The following is a 15535-nucleotide window of genomic DNA, read 5'->3' as shown; positions in this document are numbered from 1 at the left end:
AAAAGCAGACCGAAAGGCTGTTTTGAAAATCCACTGAGATACACAGACAAAAAGCCTAAGAATGGGGGTTACCAGGCGGCGTCTGAGATCAAGAACGCGGCCCACTGACAGAAAATAAGTTACCCACAGACAGAAATTAAGTTACTGATGGTCTGGTAGCACGGGCGTAACGGAAAAAGCCTTTTACACAGAAACAAATTGCCGAGGGATGGGGGTTGCCAGGAGGGCTGCCGAAACCAAAAACGCAAGCCCTTCTGACTGAAATGATGTTGCTGTTGTTGCTCTTGGTATCACAGGCGAGGATTCTGAGGATTATTTTCCCTCCTATCCTCAGCTTCCACCCACAGAAAATGGAGGATTCTTTTTCTCGTACGCTCAGCTACTAGAAACGTAACTGCAATTTTTTTTTATATATATCCTTAGCTGTCTATTGCGGATTTTTTTTCTTCCCTCGTATTCTCACTGCTAAAAATTGAGGATTATTTTCCCTCGTATCCTCAGCCCCAACACACAACTGAGGATTCCTTTTCTCGTACGCTCAGCTACAAGAAAACCGCGATTCTTTTTTTTCTTTTTCATATCCTCAGCTGTCTACTGTGGATTTTTCTCTCTCATATTCTCACCGCTACACAGACTGAGGATTATTTTCCCTATCCTCAGCTCCCACACACAACTGAGGATCCTTTTTCTTATGCCGAGCTGCAAGAAATGTAACTGCGATTTTTTTTCCTCCCATGTCCTCAGCTGTCTACTGTGGATTTCTCTCTCATATTCTCACTGCTACACATACTGAGGATTATTTTCCCTATCCTCAGCTCCCACACACAACTGAGAATTTTTTTTTTGGGGTATGCTGAGCTACTAGAAACGTAACTGCTTCACATATAGCCAAGGACTTTCCCTTCATATCCTCAGCTCACACACAAATAATTTCAGATCCTTTCCCTTATATTCTCAGCTGCCGCGTACGAAACAGGATTTTTCTCTATCGTATTCCCAGCTGCGACATATATAACTGCGGCTCCTTTTCCCTCATTCGTATTCTCAGCTGGCACACATACTGCCGATTCTTTTCCCTTATATTCTCATCGGCAATAAACGAAACCGAGAATTTTTGGACGAAACCAAGGACTTTTTCTCCATTCTCAGCTGCCATATGTTTAACCCAAGACTCCTTTCCCCTTATACGCTCAGCCGGCACACTCTCTCTCTCCGATCCACACGCTGCCTCCTCCGTTTACGATTTGCTCGAGAAGAGTTGATACTGGAATGAAGGTTGCGGTGGAAGGATTTTACTGCCTCTTGTATTAATAAAATAAACAGTAAATAAAAACATCTAACTGCTACTCCTTTTAAATTTTTTTTCCAATTCTGTTACTTCTGATATTTTTATTTTTAAACACTGACTCATATACTGACTCTGTTTGTAACCCCTCGGCTGTGTGGTAATGCCAATTGGTAGACGGCATTGTACATTCCGGAAGAACTACATGAAATACTGTACTGTGAATTTTTCGGCCATTTTTCCGCGGCCAACTGCATGCTTGTGCTTGATGAACGGGTCACACAAATCGCTGTGTGGAGTGTATGACTTAAAATGTTATCATGTTTGGTTAGGTATAAGTGGGTGAAAACACATGATGAAAACACAATTTATTAGACTGGTTTTTCCACACCACAGACATAGGAAGTGTTTAGGGTCATCACAGCCTTGGGGTTAAATCTCTCCTGATGTTACAATTATTTCCTTCCCTAAACATTCATTTTTACTCATGTTACATCTATTATTTCCTTCACTAAACATTCTTACTCATATTTTACATCTATTATTTCCTTCACTAAACATTCATTTTTACTCATGTGTTACATCTATTATTTCCTTCACTAAACATTCATTTTTACTCATATGTTACATCTATTATTTCCTTCACTAAACATTCATTCTTACTCATATTTTACATCTATTATTTCCTTCACTAAACATTCATTCTTACTCGTGTTACATCTATTATTTCCTTCACCAAACATTCATTTTTACTCATATGTTACATCTATTATTTCCTTCACCAAACATTCATTTTTACTCATGTGTTACATCTATTATTTCCTTCACTAAACATTCATTTTTACTCATGTGTTACATCTATTATTTCCTTCACCAAACATTCATTCTTACTCGTGTTACATCTATTATTTCCTTCACTAAACATTCATTCTTACTCGTGTTACATCTATTATTTCCTTCACCAAACATTCATTTTTACTCTCCTAATGTAACATCTATCATTTCTCTAAACATTCATTTTTACTCATATGTTCACTACTGTTTTTAAATCTCTCCTAACGTTACTTCTACTGTTTTTTCCTTTAAACATTAATTTTTACTCTCATACAAATGTTCATTACTCCCATCCCATCCATCCACTGCCAGACGCCATACTCCCGTACGGGGTGGCCATTTGACTCTGAGTTAGTTGTTTTACGGGGAGGGGCACTAACCCTCCACCAACCCGCTTGTTGACACGTAGGGAACACGTATGGTTTGGTTATATGGTTACCACCCAGCGTTATAAATGGTTTCCTGGCTTCCAGGAAACCATTAGGCTTGTCACTCAATGTAAAGCCACCTGTAAAGGAAAGAAAAGCAATAAAAAGTGACAGGAAAGATGGAAGAAATAGGAAGAGAGGAGGACAGGCACAGAAAAAGAATGATAAAGGCTAAGGAAGAAGTAGGCAGCACTACATCAAGTGAGTGGATGATGGTGAGAAATAGGAAGAGAGGAGGACAGGCACAGAAAAAGAATGATAAAGGCTAAGGAAGAAGTAGGCAGCACTACATCAAGTGAGTGGATGATGGTGAGAAATAGGAAGAGAGGAGGGCAGGCACAGAAAAAGAATGATAAAGGCTAAGGAAGAAGTAGGCAGCACTACATCAAGTGAGTGGATGATGGTGAGAAATAGGAAGAGAGGAGGGCAGGCACAGAAAAAGAATGATAAAGGCTAAGGAAAAAGTAGGCAGCACTACATCAAGTGAGTGGATGATGGTCGCCACCACCTACCACTGACACCTGTTTTTAAATCTTCTCATACTGTTACGTACTCTAATATACTTTTTTTTTTCTTTTTTAATGTGAGGAAGAAGGAACCAAAGGCCTTGAGCCCACAAAACTGTTCCTTCCAAGAGAAAAACAAAATACAAGAGAGAGCCAAATTCAAGATCCATTCATTCTGAGATGCCTGGACACACTGTGTTTGAAAGACTGGAGATCATAGGCAGCAGGAAATACAGACAGAGGGAGACAGTTCCAGAGTTTACTTATCTGTTCTTAAATTCTTCCCTACTCTACTGTCACTACTAAAACCAATATATCTTTTACATTACTAAACACTCAAAGAAATATATCATAAACCTGGACATCTACTAAAAATGAATATATAAGATTTTCTGAAACATCATGAATCTGGAAATGTACTGTGAATTTTGAAACAATAAAACCAATATATCTGAATATTTGAAGGACACTCAAAAGAAATACATCATAAATTTGGCCACCTACAATATATATTATGAATTTTGAAACATACTATCATGAATATACATTAATACTGCAAATGTTATCCTGCAAATTTCCTTCCTATATACATAAATTTACTCTTAATTTTAAATTCAAATTACCACACAGCAAACTCAAAATTTTAAACACTGGCTTTTAACAGACAAAAATCCTATTCAAACTTACATGTATATATATAACCTAATCTAATTTTCTTATAAGACAATGTTATATTAAATTCTGAAAGTTAAATCAAGCATATTATTTTTTTATTTAACCTCATCTTGGCCCAAATTGTCGTCTTTTTGCTCAGTGGCAGAAAAAGACAATGCCGTCTCTACGTTCTTTTACACAGCACTTCTTCGTGACTAGCATGTGTTAATCTCTTTCCAGAACTCAAAAAAATGATGGAAATTTTTGGCCCTTTGGCAGAAAAACACAATGCTGTCTCTACATTCATCACACGGCACTTCTTTGTGACTAGCATGTGTTAATCCTTCTATAAATGAAAAAAATGGAGATGGTAATTTTAGGCCAAGTTAGACCAAAAAACAATATTATTATTATTCTATTTTAGGCCAAGTTAGCGCAAAAAACTTTATTATAATACTATTTTTGGCCAAGTTAGCACAAAAAACTTTATTATAATACTATTTTAGGCCAAGTTAGCACAAAAAACTTTATTATAATACTATTTTTGGCCAAGTTAGTGCAAAAAACTTTATTATTATACTATTTTTGGCCAAGTTAGTGCAAAAAATGCTATCAAGAAATTTTAGGCCAAATCAGAGGGGAAAAAAAAAATGTAGCATAATTTTGGACCAAGTTGAAGCAAAAGCATTATTTTTATTATTATTATTATTATTTTTCTACAAGTCACACTACACAATGACATAAACAGTAAACATGAAAAGCAGTTATGGGCAATTTGAAAACAACTTACGAATTTTTAAAACTCTACAGTCCACACCACAAGCATTTAGATGGAGGGAGGAGCCATGCAGGAGGAGGAGGAGGACAGGTAAAGATCCTGAGGAAAGATTTATGCATATCTGACTGGGTATTGGATAAAAAGGAGCGTTGTGGTGTGGATGTGATAGGAAGCGTTAGGAGGAACACACCGAGGTGGTTTGGCCATGTGGAGAGGATGGAGGGTGAGAGACTGACGAGGAGAATGTATGTGAGTGAGGTGGATGTGGAGTTACATGGAGAGACAGACTGACAAATGAGGAAGTGAAGGAGCGTTGTGGTGTGGATGTGGATGTGATAGGAAGCGTTAGGAGAAACACACTGTGGTGGTTTGACCATGTGGAGAGGATGGAGAGTGAGAGACTGACGAGGAGAGTGTATGTGAGTGAGGTGGAGGGGGGGAGAGGGAGGGGGAGGCCGAGGATGAGATGGAGGGATGGGGTGGAGAGGTATATAAGAGAGGGGGGTGTGAGATGGGAGCAGGACAGTGAAATAGTGGGGGACAGGGCAATGTGGAGGTGATTTGTTTGTGGCCACCCTATACAGGATTGAGGCGTCTGGCAAAAGATAGATAGATAGACTGAGTATGGGAGGGATATAACACTGTACATTTGGTGCGGATTTGGCTGTATGGAGGGTTAGATAGAGGAAGATTGGGAGGAAAGGGGAGTGTAGGTAAGATTTATGCATATGTGACTAGGTACGGGAGGGATACAGGAGGATTATAATGCTGTACGTTTGATGTGTGTCTTTCAATCATGCTCTCTTGGTGAATTCATTTTGGCACTGGTTTGGGTGCTTAAAGGGTAAGATAAAGAGGAAAACTGGGAGGAAAGGGGAGTATAGGTAAGATTTATGCATATTGGCTGGGTATGGGAGGGATAAAACACTGTGCGTTTGATGTGTGTCTTCCAAGCTTGCTCTTTCGTTGATTTGGCTGCATGGATGGTTAGATACAGGAAGACTGGGAGGAAAGGGGAGTATAGGTAAGATTTATGCATATCTGGCTGGGTATGGGAGGGATAAAACACTGTGCGTTTGGTGTGTGTCTGTCAATCTTGCTCTCTCATTGATTTCATCCTGTGCATTGGTTTGGGTGCTTGCAGGGTAAGATAAAGAGGAAGACTGGGAGGAACGGGAGGTATAGGTAAAATTTATGCATATGTGACTGGGTAGGGGAGTGATATAGGGAGGAATGTAATGCTGTATGTTTGCTCAGAAATCAAAATCTTTCTTACACTTTTGGATATTGCTCAAAAAATACAATAATACTGGCCTATCTGCAATCAGTGTATTTGTATTTTTTTTTTTTTTTTTATGCGAGGAAGAAGGAACCAAAGGCCACACAAAAATCAATGAGGAGGAGGAAATTTGTCACAGGAAATGGATTTATCGTTCCCTAGTTCTCATCTAGACAAAAATCAGGTCCTTTAGTCATCTACAGAAAAATATATAAAAATACAGTATCCTAAATTTAGAAAAAATACCAAAAAAAATCCACAAATTTAGAAAAAATATCCATTTTTAAAAAACTCATTATACAGTTAAGATTTGAACACAACTGGCATGGGTCCAGGTGCTGGTAACAAAATGCTACGTTACAACAGTGAGTTATGTAATCCCTGTGTAACGCTTGGGGTTTGGGGAGTTAGTCAGGATTCTGTTGGTTGTCCTTGCTTTAGCCACACGGTAACACGTCCAAGCACAGACCCAGCCGTAAACCTGACATTACCACAAACATGACTCAGTTCGGCATCAACAGGAAGGACAACAAGTGGTGGAAACTTCCAACAGCTTTGGTTATTACAAAAAAACAAACTTACAATCAAGTGTGTCATAACCTAACCATTTTCACTACTTCTGTCCACTGTTTTCCTAGTCTACCACCTGCTGCCAGCAGACATTGGCCACCCCATCTATTTGCTTCCTCTGCTAAGCAGAGTAACAGCTAAGACACAGGCTACATGCTGCTCACCCCTGTCATACAAAGTGCCTGCTACCTGTTGAAAACAGAATGCAGTGGAGTTTTTTTATTTGCAGCAAGCCCAAGGTATGTAGTGCATGCAAGTTTCCATATTTCCTATTCCTCCCATGCCAAAGCTTTGCTTTGAGGGACGGTTAATTGTAAGTTTGTTTGATGGTCATAAACTCTGCACAGCACCTGCTGTTCCCACAAAACCAAACTCAGCCACACAGGTGGTTTATGGCAAGTTTACTTCTGGATCAGCACCCAGCTGATGCTGATTGGACAAAAATATCAAATACCTGTCAAGATGAGCACAGTCGACTCCAGCTGAAAAATAAACCAGGCAGCATCTAGAGAACGTCTGGGCAGGGGACGTGAGTCAGGCTTTGAACTGTACTGCTGCAGCATCTGCTACTGACACTAACAAACTTAACAGCCAACAAATTAGCTCTTATCAAACTAGGTCATGATCCTTCCTACAGTCAGCAATTACCACGTCATCAGTAAATCTAAAACTGAATTACTGGGTCAGCAAAAATACTGAACAAAAATCATCTATCCCAATCCACAAGTCAAAACCATATCTAGAACTGAATTACAGGGGAAAAAAATAAACTGATATATATATTTTAAAACCCCAACTAACTGATTTAAAAGCAGGTGATCAGTAAGTTAAAAATCTATATATGAGGAGGTGGTGGGGGTTGGGGGGAGGATGGACATACAACACACAAAGCTGCAAAAATGTACACAGGAGAGAGAGAGAGATTTTGTAGAGACCACAAAGGAGAAAAAGCCTGGAGACCAAAAAGTTGAGAATGACTACAAAGACCAAGACCAGGACCAAAAAGAGAAAATACCAAGAGAAAGACCAAAGAGATATTGACCAGAGAGAGAGAGAGAGGCCAGGACGAGGGAAATGACTACAGAGACCAAAAAAGGGAAATGCCTAGAGAGAGAGACAGACCAAAATGAGGAAATCCCTAGAGAGAGAAAGAAAGGGAGACCAAAAAAAAAGATAATGCCTAGAGAGATAAGGAAGAGGGAAAAGACTAGAGACAGACCAAAAAGAGGAAATATCGAGAGAGAGAGAGAGAGAGAGAGAGAGAGAGCCAAGAGACCAGAGAGAAAATGCCTACAGGGACCACAAAAAAGTCAGCGTAAAGACGAAGGAAGGTAGTGATGGAGAGTAAGGCAGATAAGCGGCACTCCCCTTGGCCTGGCATACTTCTCGCTGCCTCTTCCTCGCCAACTCGCTTTACACATCAATAATCTTTTTGAGTTATTTGAATTTCTTAGCGTTGAAAATACTCGCTGCCTCTTCCTCAGCAACTCGTTCTTCTTATACGTTTAAAACCTCTTGTATGTTATTCGAATTTCTTAGCGTCAAAAATACTCGCTGCCTCTTACTCAGCAACTTAATTTTCTTTTTTTTTTTACACATTAATAATCTTTTGTATGTTATTCAAAGTTCTTTAGCGTTGAAAACACTCGCTGCCTCTTCCTCAGTAATTCGCTCTGCTCCTTACACATCAATTACCTTTTGTGCGTTATTCGATCTCAACTTAAAAAATGTTTGAATTTTAACAAAAGAGGAGATGACACTGTAACAAACAACCCTTGCTTGATTTACCATCAGTATTATTAATATTAACGGCCATACCACGCTGAGTTCACCGCTTCCCGTCCGATCAGCGAAGTTAAGCAACGTTGGGTCTGGTTAGTACTTGGATGGGTGACCGCCTGGGAACACCAGATGCTGTTGGCATCCCTACATGTCAAGTGGGGTTGGTGGAGGATTAGTGCCCCTCCCTGTAAAACAATTAACTCTGAGCCCTTGGCCACCCCGTTTGGGATACATGGCGTCTGGCAATGAATGAATGAAAATATTAATATTACTTTTTTTTTTCTGAGAAGGGTGTGTGTATATTAGAAATGGCATACATAGCTCAAAATTGTTTTAAAATTACCCTCTACCCTATATGTGAAAACCTGTAAAATTCCCTCCCTCTCTCTCTCTCTCTCAAAAAAAAAAAAAAAAAAAAAAAAAAAAAATATCCCCTCCCTATAAAAAAAAACACCAACTACACTACATCAAGTGAGTGGATGATGGTCGCCACCATCTATACCATAAAACAAGTCAAAAATGCAAAACTTTACCCTCTCTCCTCTGATCTTGAATTTGGCTCTCTATTGTATTTTGTTTTTCTCTTGGAGGGAACTGTTATTGCGGGCTCATGGCCTTTGGTTCCTTCTTCCTCGCATAAAAAAAAAAAAGTGTGGATACTGAAAGACCAACAGATGTAAACAAGCCATGGAACCAGTATGTAAAATAATTAGCTGAGGAAGAGGCATTAAGGAACTGAATTTGGCTACGGATATAAATTCCGGAGGTAAATGCGCCAAGGACCCACGTACGCAAAATAAATGGCCAAGGAAGGGGCGTTAAGGGATTAAATCTGGCTATAGATACACAGGTAGGTGTAAATACGCCAAGAATCCACAGACGCAGAATAAGTGGCCAAGGAAGAGGTGTTAAGGGATTAAATCTGGCTACAGATACCAAATAGTAACGCAAGGATCCACATACGCAAAATAAGTGGCCGAGGAAGAGGCATTAAGAGGCAGAGGGCCCACGTTTGCAAAATAAGTGGCCAAGGAAGAGGCGTTAAGAGGCAGAAGGCCCACGTTTGCAAAATAAGTGGCCGAGGAAGAGGCATTAAGGGAATAAACAGATGTAAATACGCCAAGGATCCACACACGCAAAATAAGTGGCCAAGGAAGAGGCGTTGAGGCAGAGGACCCACAAATGCTAAATAAGTGGCCGAGGAGGAGGCATCAAGAGGCAGGCCGGGGCAAGGAGAGGGCCAGGTGCGCGACACGACGCTACACAGGTAAACAAAGGTTGGTGTTTGGGTCATACTCACTGTACTCACCACTCCGGCGGAAAGCTGCTGGAGGAGGTTCCCACTGGAGGCGTTGGAGATCAGGGCGGAGGGCCGGCGGTGCGGCTTATACGACGACCCCAGAGGATTGGTGAGGTTGATAGACGCAGCCGAGGACCTCCGCGAATCCAGGCCACTCAGGGAGCCAATGGAGCAGGTGGACTGGCGCCGAGACCCCAAGTTTGAGACAGGCGAAGGGGTGAGCAGCATCGGAACGCTCTTACTGGCGTTGGCGATGGAGGAGTTCTGTTTTTGTGATGCAAGGAGGTTATGGACTGGCTTAAGAAGAGGCTGGTGACTTGGGCTAGGTGCCTGATACTTTGCCACTGATCCTTGCTACTTGTTACTGATCCCTGCTGCTTTTTACTGACTCCCGCTCTCTGTTACTGATCCCCGCTGCTCATTACTGCTTCCTGCTCACCGTTACTGTTTCCTGGTGTCTGTTACTGATTCCTCCTGCTCATTACTGATTCTTGCTACTTTTTGGTGATCCCTGCTACTTTTTGCTTATCCCTGACACATTTTTGGTGATTCCTGCTGCTTATTACTGATCCCTGTTGCTTCTTACTGAGTCCTGCTACTTATTACTGATTTCTGCTGCTTATTACTCCTTCCTGCTCTCTGCTACTTATTCCTGCTGCTTATTACTGACCCCTGCGGCTTTTTACTGATCCCTGCTACATTTTACGTGATTCTTGCTACTCTTTGTTGATTCCTGCTACATTTTCACTGCTTAGTACATATATCTGCATTGTAATCTGTTAAGGAAGCTCCCTAACACCTTTTCCTAAGTGATTTATTTTACTTGCTAACTACTTTCCTATTCTGTGTTACATAAATCCTTCCAATATCGCCATACTGTGCATAAAGCTCCCTAACACCATTTCCTAAGTGGTTTATATTGCTTATTACACCTTACTGTCCTATTCTGTGTTACATAAATCCTTCCAGTATCACCATATGCTGCATAAATAACATACAAAAGGATATTACCTACCTATATCCAAAAATAAATCACTAAGGAAGAGGTGTTAGGGAGCTTCCTAAACTAGAATATGACAGAAGCTCCCTAGCACCTTTTCCGAAGTGATTTATTTTACTTGTTACTCCTTACTCCGCATAAATCACACACAAAAGGATATTACCTAGCTATATCCAAAAATAAATCACTAAGGAAGAGATGTTAGGGAGCGTCCTTAACTAATGCAAATACGAGATAGTTACAAATCTATGTAACTCTATCACATCACTCTAATTACTGATAGATACAAAGTGATAAATCTATCTATCTTGCTAAATAGACTGAAGATGAGAATTACATTAACTTTAAATATTATACCAACAACAACATGCCACAAGACTCCCAAACAGTAATAATAATAATGATAATAGTGATAATAATAATAATAATAATAATAATGATGATAATAATAATAAATACATAAAGCCACAACACTTCACAAACAGTAATAATAATAATAATACAGTAATAATAATAGTAATAATGGCAATAATAATAACAATAATAATGGCAATAATAATAATAATAATAATTAGTAATAATGGCAATAATAATAATAATAATAATAACTACAAGCCACAACACTTCACAAACAGTAATAATAATAATAATAATAACAGTAATAATAATAAATAATAAATACATAAAGCCACAACACTTCACAAAGTAGTAGTAATAATGGCAATAATAATAATAATAATAATAACTACAAGCCACAACACTTCAGAAACAGTAATAATAATAATAGTAATAATGGCAATAATAATAATAATAATAATAACTACAAGCCACAACACTTCACAAACAGTAGTAATAATAATAAATACATAAAGCCACAACACTTCACAAACAGTAATAATAATAATAATAATAATAATAATAATAATAATAATAATAATAATAATAGAGTAACAACAAACAAGGCACAGGATGAACAGAAGAACAGGCAGCAAATATAATGATGAACAGAAGAACTGGTTGCAAATAAGATGGATTTAAGAACAAGCTGCAAATATGACAAACAGAGCAAGTTCCAAAAATACGTTGAACAGAAGAACAGGTTGCAAATATAAGGTTGAACAGAGAACAGAGGATGCAAAAGTTGAACAGAAGAACAGACTGCAATATAGGTGAACAGAGGAACAAGGGGCTGCAGAAACTGAACACAAAAATGGGTTGCAAATATTGAACAGAAGAACAGGTTGCAAATATAATGCTGAACAGAAGAACAAGTTGCAGAGTTGGGCCAGAAAGCCATTGCAATGTTGAACAGATTGTTAACGTCTGAACAGGGAGTGGTTGCAAAGGCTGAACACTGCAAATATGGCTGGACAGGAGAGTTATTGCAGAAGCTGAACACTGAACAGGTTGCAAAGTTGAACATAACACAGAGGTTGCAAAGATGATCATCAGAGCGAAGTTGCAAATATAGGAATCAAATGGCTAGGCATATATATATAGGAAAGACTAGAGATATATACTAAATTCTGACTAACAACCACAAGAAAGTATTATAAGCCTCAATAATAATAATAATAATAATAATAATAATATGGCTAGGCATATTATATAGGAAAGGCTAGACATATATATATATTAAATTCTAACTCACAACCACAAAGAAGTATTATAAACCTCAATAATAATAATAATAATAATAATAATAATAATGATAATAATAATAATAATAATAAAATGGCTAGGCATATATATAGGAAAGGCTAGATATATATACTAAATTCTGACTAACAACCACAAGGAAGTATTATAAGCCTCAATAATAATAATAATAATAATAATAATAATAATAATAAAATGGCTAGGAATATATATATATAGAAAAAGCTAGACATATATACTAAATTCTAACTCCTATCATCACAACACGGAATAGTTGTAAATAATATGCTTAGCAAGATCGTTACTATAATCAACCCTTACAGGACACTGGGTGCATGAATTTCTACGAGGCTGAAATACGTTTGATAAATATTCCTAAGGGTTAATTTTTTCACCAACGTAGCCGCACTGGGTTGTTGGAGGCACTGAGCAGTTTATTGGTTAAATTTTTAAGTAGCTTTCCATACCTCTACGGTCAATAAAGTAACATAAACAATACTGTCTATCTATCTATCTATAGCCAGACGCCATAATCGGGTAAGGGGTGGCCATTTGTCTTTTGAGTTAGTTGTTTTATGTCTATCTATCTATAGCCAGATGCCATAATCAGGTTTGGGGTTGGTGGAGGATCAGTGCCCCTCCCTGTAAAACAATAAACTCTAAGCCCTTGGCCACCCCGTTTGGGATACATGGCGTCTGGCAATGAATGAATGAATGAGGGGCACTAACCCTCCGCCAACCCACTTGTTGACACGTAGGGAACACGTATGTACGATTTCAAGGGTATTTCAATGTCCTGTTAGGGTGAAATAGGTGATAAGAAGCCACAAGATCACATATATAACACAGCAGTAAGGGTGAGGGTGAAGGAAGGGGGATGAGAGGTAGCAGAGGGTGAGGGAGGGTCAGGGGGTGAGAGGGTGAGGGAAGACATGAGGCGGCAGAGACACAAGCACCAGACTCAGTTACATAGGGGTAAGGGTGAGATGGGGGAGGATATAAGCAAGCAGACGACAGAGCAGAGGGTGAGGGAGGAAGAAAGAGCAGACGACAGAGCAGAGGGTGAGGGAGGAAGAAAGAGCAGACGACAGAGCAGAGGGTGTGGATGAGGGAGGGAGGAAGCCATGACAGAGCAGAGGGTGTGGGAGGAGGAAAGCCAGCAGACAACACAGCAGAGGGTGTGGATGAGGGAGGGAGAAGCCACGACAGAGCAGAGGGTGAGGGAGGAAGAAAGAGCAGACGACAGAGCAGCCACAACAGAGCAGAGGGTGAGGGAGGAAGAAAGAGCAGACGACAGAGCAGAGGGTGTGGATGAGGGACGATATAAGCCAGCAGACAACACAGCAGAGGGTGTGGGTGGGGGAGAGGGCAGACACATGGCAGCAGACACACAAGCACCCGACTCAGTTACCTTGAGGAACGACTGGGACTTAGTCTGCGCAAGAAGGGGTGAGAGAGAGAGAGAGAGAACATTGAGACGACCCACACACCTAACCAATACATCTAAAGTTATAAAAAACACACACACACACACACATTAAGAGAACCCACACACCTATCATTTCAACCAATACATTTTTTTAAAAGTTGGCGAAGGAAATGTAGAACACCTAAATTTTTAAAACCTTAAAAAATAATACATTTTCAAGAAATTAATAAATAAATAAAACTGACACTAACCAATCAATTTTCAAATCCACTTAAAAAAAAAATCACACACACACATTGAAAGAACCCAGACACCTAACCAATAAATTTTCAGAGTTTAAAAACACAAACTAAATTTTGAGTAAAAGAAAAAAAAACTAAATTTTATAAGTTATATATATATATATATATATATATATATATATATATATAAAAACACACTGAGAGAACCCAGACACCTAACCAATAAACTTTAGTATATATGTAAAAAAAACACTATTATTTAAACTAGTAAATTTTTGAAAAGAATAAAAAACATTGACAACTCACACCTCTATCATATACACCAAATAAATTTTTAAACACTTCAAAAAAAAACTGATATTTATGATCCAGGGTTAGAGGGATATAATATTAAAAATTTACTAGTATTAAGTGGATATAAATTTTTGCTTTCATTTGTTTGTGACTGGTAGACACTGTACCTGCATTTTCGTCATACAAGGAGGCTCCCTAGCACCTCTCCCTCAGTGATTTATTTAGCAAACTAGCCATTAATTACAGCCAACCCCCTTTATGGGCGTGGTGTGTGCCGGACCCCTCCCATGAATAGGTGAAATCCGCCAATAATTCATACCTGCCACAATAACCACTCTTTTCACTGCTTTAACTATCCCCACTCTGAGACCTGCTCCCATCCCACACAGCTGTCACCACCTTTGCACCACCAATACATCAACTGCAACAGCACCACAAATGGCCTCCCCATGTTTCTTGATGTAACTCACTGTTCCTTCATTCACACCCAAATGTTGGTGGACAGCCACAGACAACTGCCCCTCACACACCATGTCCAGCAGTTTCACTATATCTTCCAGCGACATCACTTTGTTCTGCCACTTTCGCTCCCCAGCAGCACATGCATCCTAAGCAGCCATTGTTTACAGGGATCAAGAACGGAGGGTAGGGAGCAAGAAGACTCGTAGGCAATTAATATGGGACACCTTGGCAGCCAATCACAAGCAAGCTGTCTATCTATCTATTGCCAGACGCCTCAATCCCGTTTGGGGTGGCCACAAACAAATCGCCTCCAAGTCACCCTGTCCCCCGCCATTTCACTGCCCTGCTCCCAACTCACCCCCCCCCCTCTCTCATATACCTCTCCACCCCATCCCTCCATCTCATCCAGAAAAGACTGGGAGATTTGTGTTGTGACAAACCAAGTGCTGTAAAGTACTGATGCCCTGTCCTGAACGGCACATACCTACGCAGGGGAACTGTACAGAGTAACTGGACAAGACAGCATTTCTCTCTCTCTCTCTCTCTCTCTCAAAAAAAAAAAAAAAATCACTACTGCACCACTAGGAACATCTGATGCTGCGGGAAAAACAGCAAATATCTTCCTGTGAATTTTGGAATAACTTCCCAGAAAAATCCATGAATATGCCAACCTGTGAACAGCGGGGGTTGACAGTACCCTTCTGTTTTATATAAGACACGAGAACATAGTAACACAGCAGACTCGGAAATAAACCACCAAGGAAGAGGTGTTACGAACCCTGGATCATCCTGCTTTATAATTAGCAGTGAACGTATGGGCAGAGGACCACGTCAGAGCCCGTAATGAATAAACACAGCCGTATTAAGAGAAAAACATTGACAATTAACATGGCCATTGACACAAGACCAGCGGTGGTTAAATCTGCTGGTGGGGGAACACAGAGAAGACATTTAATATCATCAGGATAAATGGTAAACGATAAATGGTTAAGAACAGCATATCAGAGAATTTAAAGTGAGGTAAATGATAATG

At 39.6% G+C, this 15535-nt stretch overlaps 1 protein-coding gene and 1 non-coding gene across 2 annotated transcripts in view; one reads left to right on the top strand and one right to left on the bottom strand.

Annotated features, from left to right (window-relative positions):
* Positions 1-1237: 1237 nt before the first annotated feature.
* Positions 1238-15535, bottom strand: part of bma (SCY1-like protein bma) — a 137036-nt gene continuing 122738 nt past the window's right edge. The window contains exons 13-15 of the mRNA XM_080269091.1: positions 13487-13510; positions 9417-9680; positions 1238-1264 (exon numbers count right to left, since the gene is read on the bottom strand). Of these exons, the coding sequence (XP_080125217.1) occupies positions 1238-1264; positions 9417-9680; positions 13487-13510 (315 nt within the window). The remainder of the gene's footprint in view (positions 1265-9416; positions 9681-13486; positions 13511-15535) is intronic.
* Positions 8139-8257, top strand: LOC145395551 (5S ribosomal RNA). The gene has a single exon (XR_013896627.1). It is a non-coding gene; the product is annotated as a 5S ribosomal RNA (ribosomal RNA).

The sequence above is a fragment of the Coenobita brevimanus genome, chromosome 31 (assembly GCF_032717465.1).
Source record: "Coenobita brevimanus isolate Jiangsu-jjx chromosome 31, ASM3271746v2, whole genome shotgun sequence".
NCBI classification, from domain to species: Eukaryota; Metazoa; Arthropoda; class Malacostraca; order Decapoda; family Coenobitidae; genus Coenobita; species Coenobita brevimanus.
Note: the sequence above shows the minus strand (reverse complement) of the source record. Positions and strands in the feature narration are given on the sequence as shown.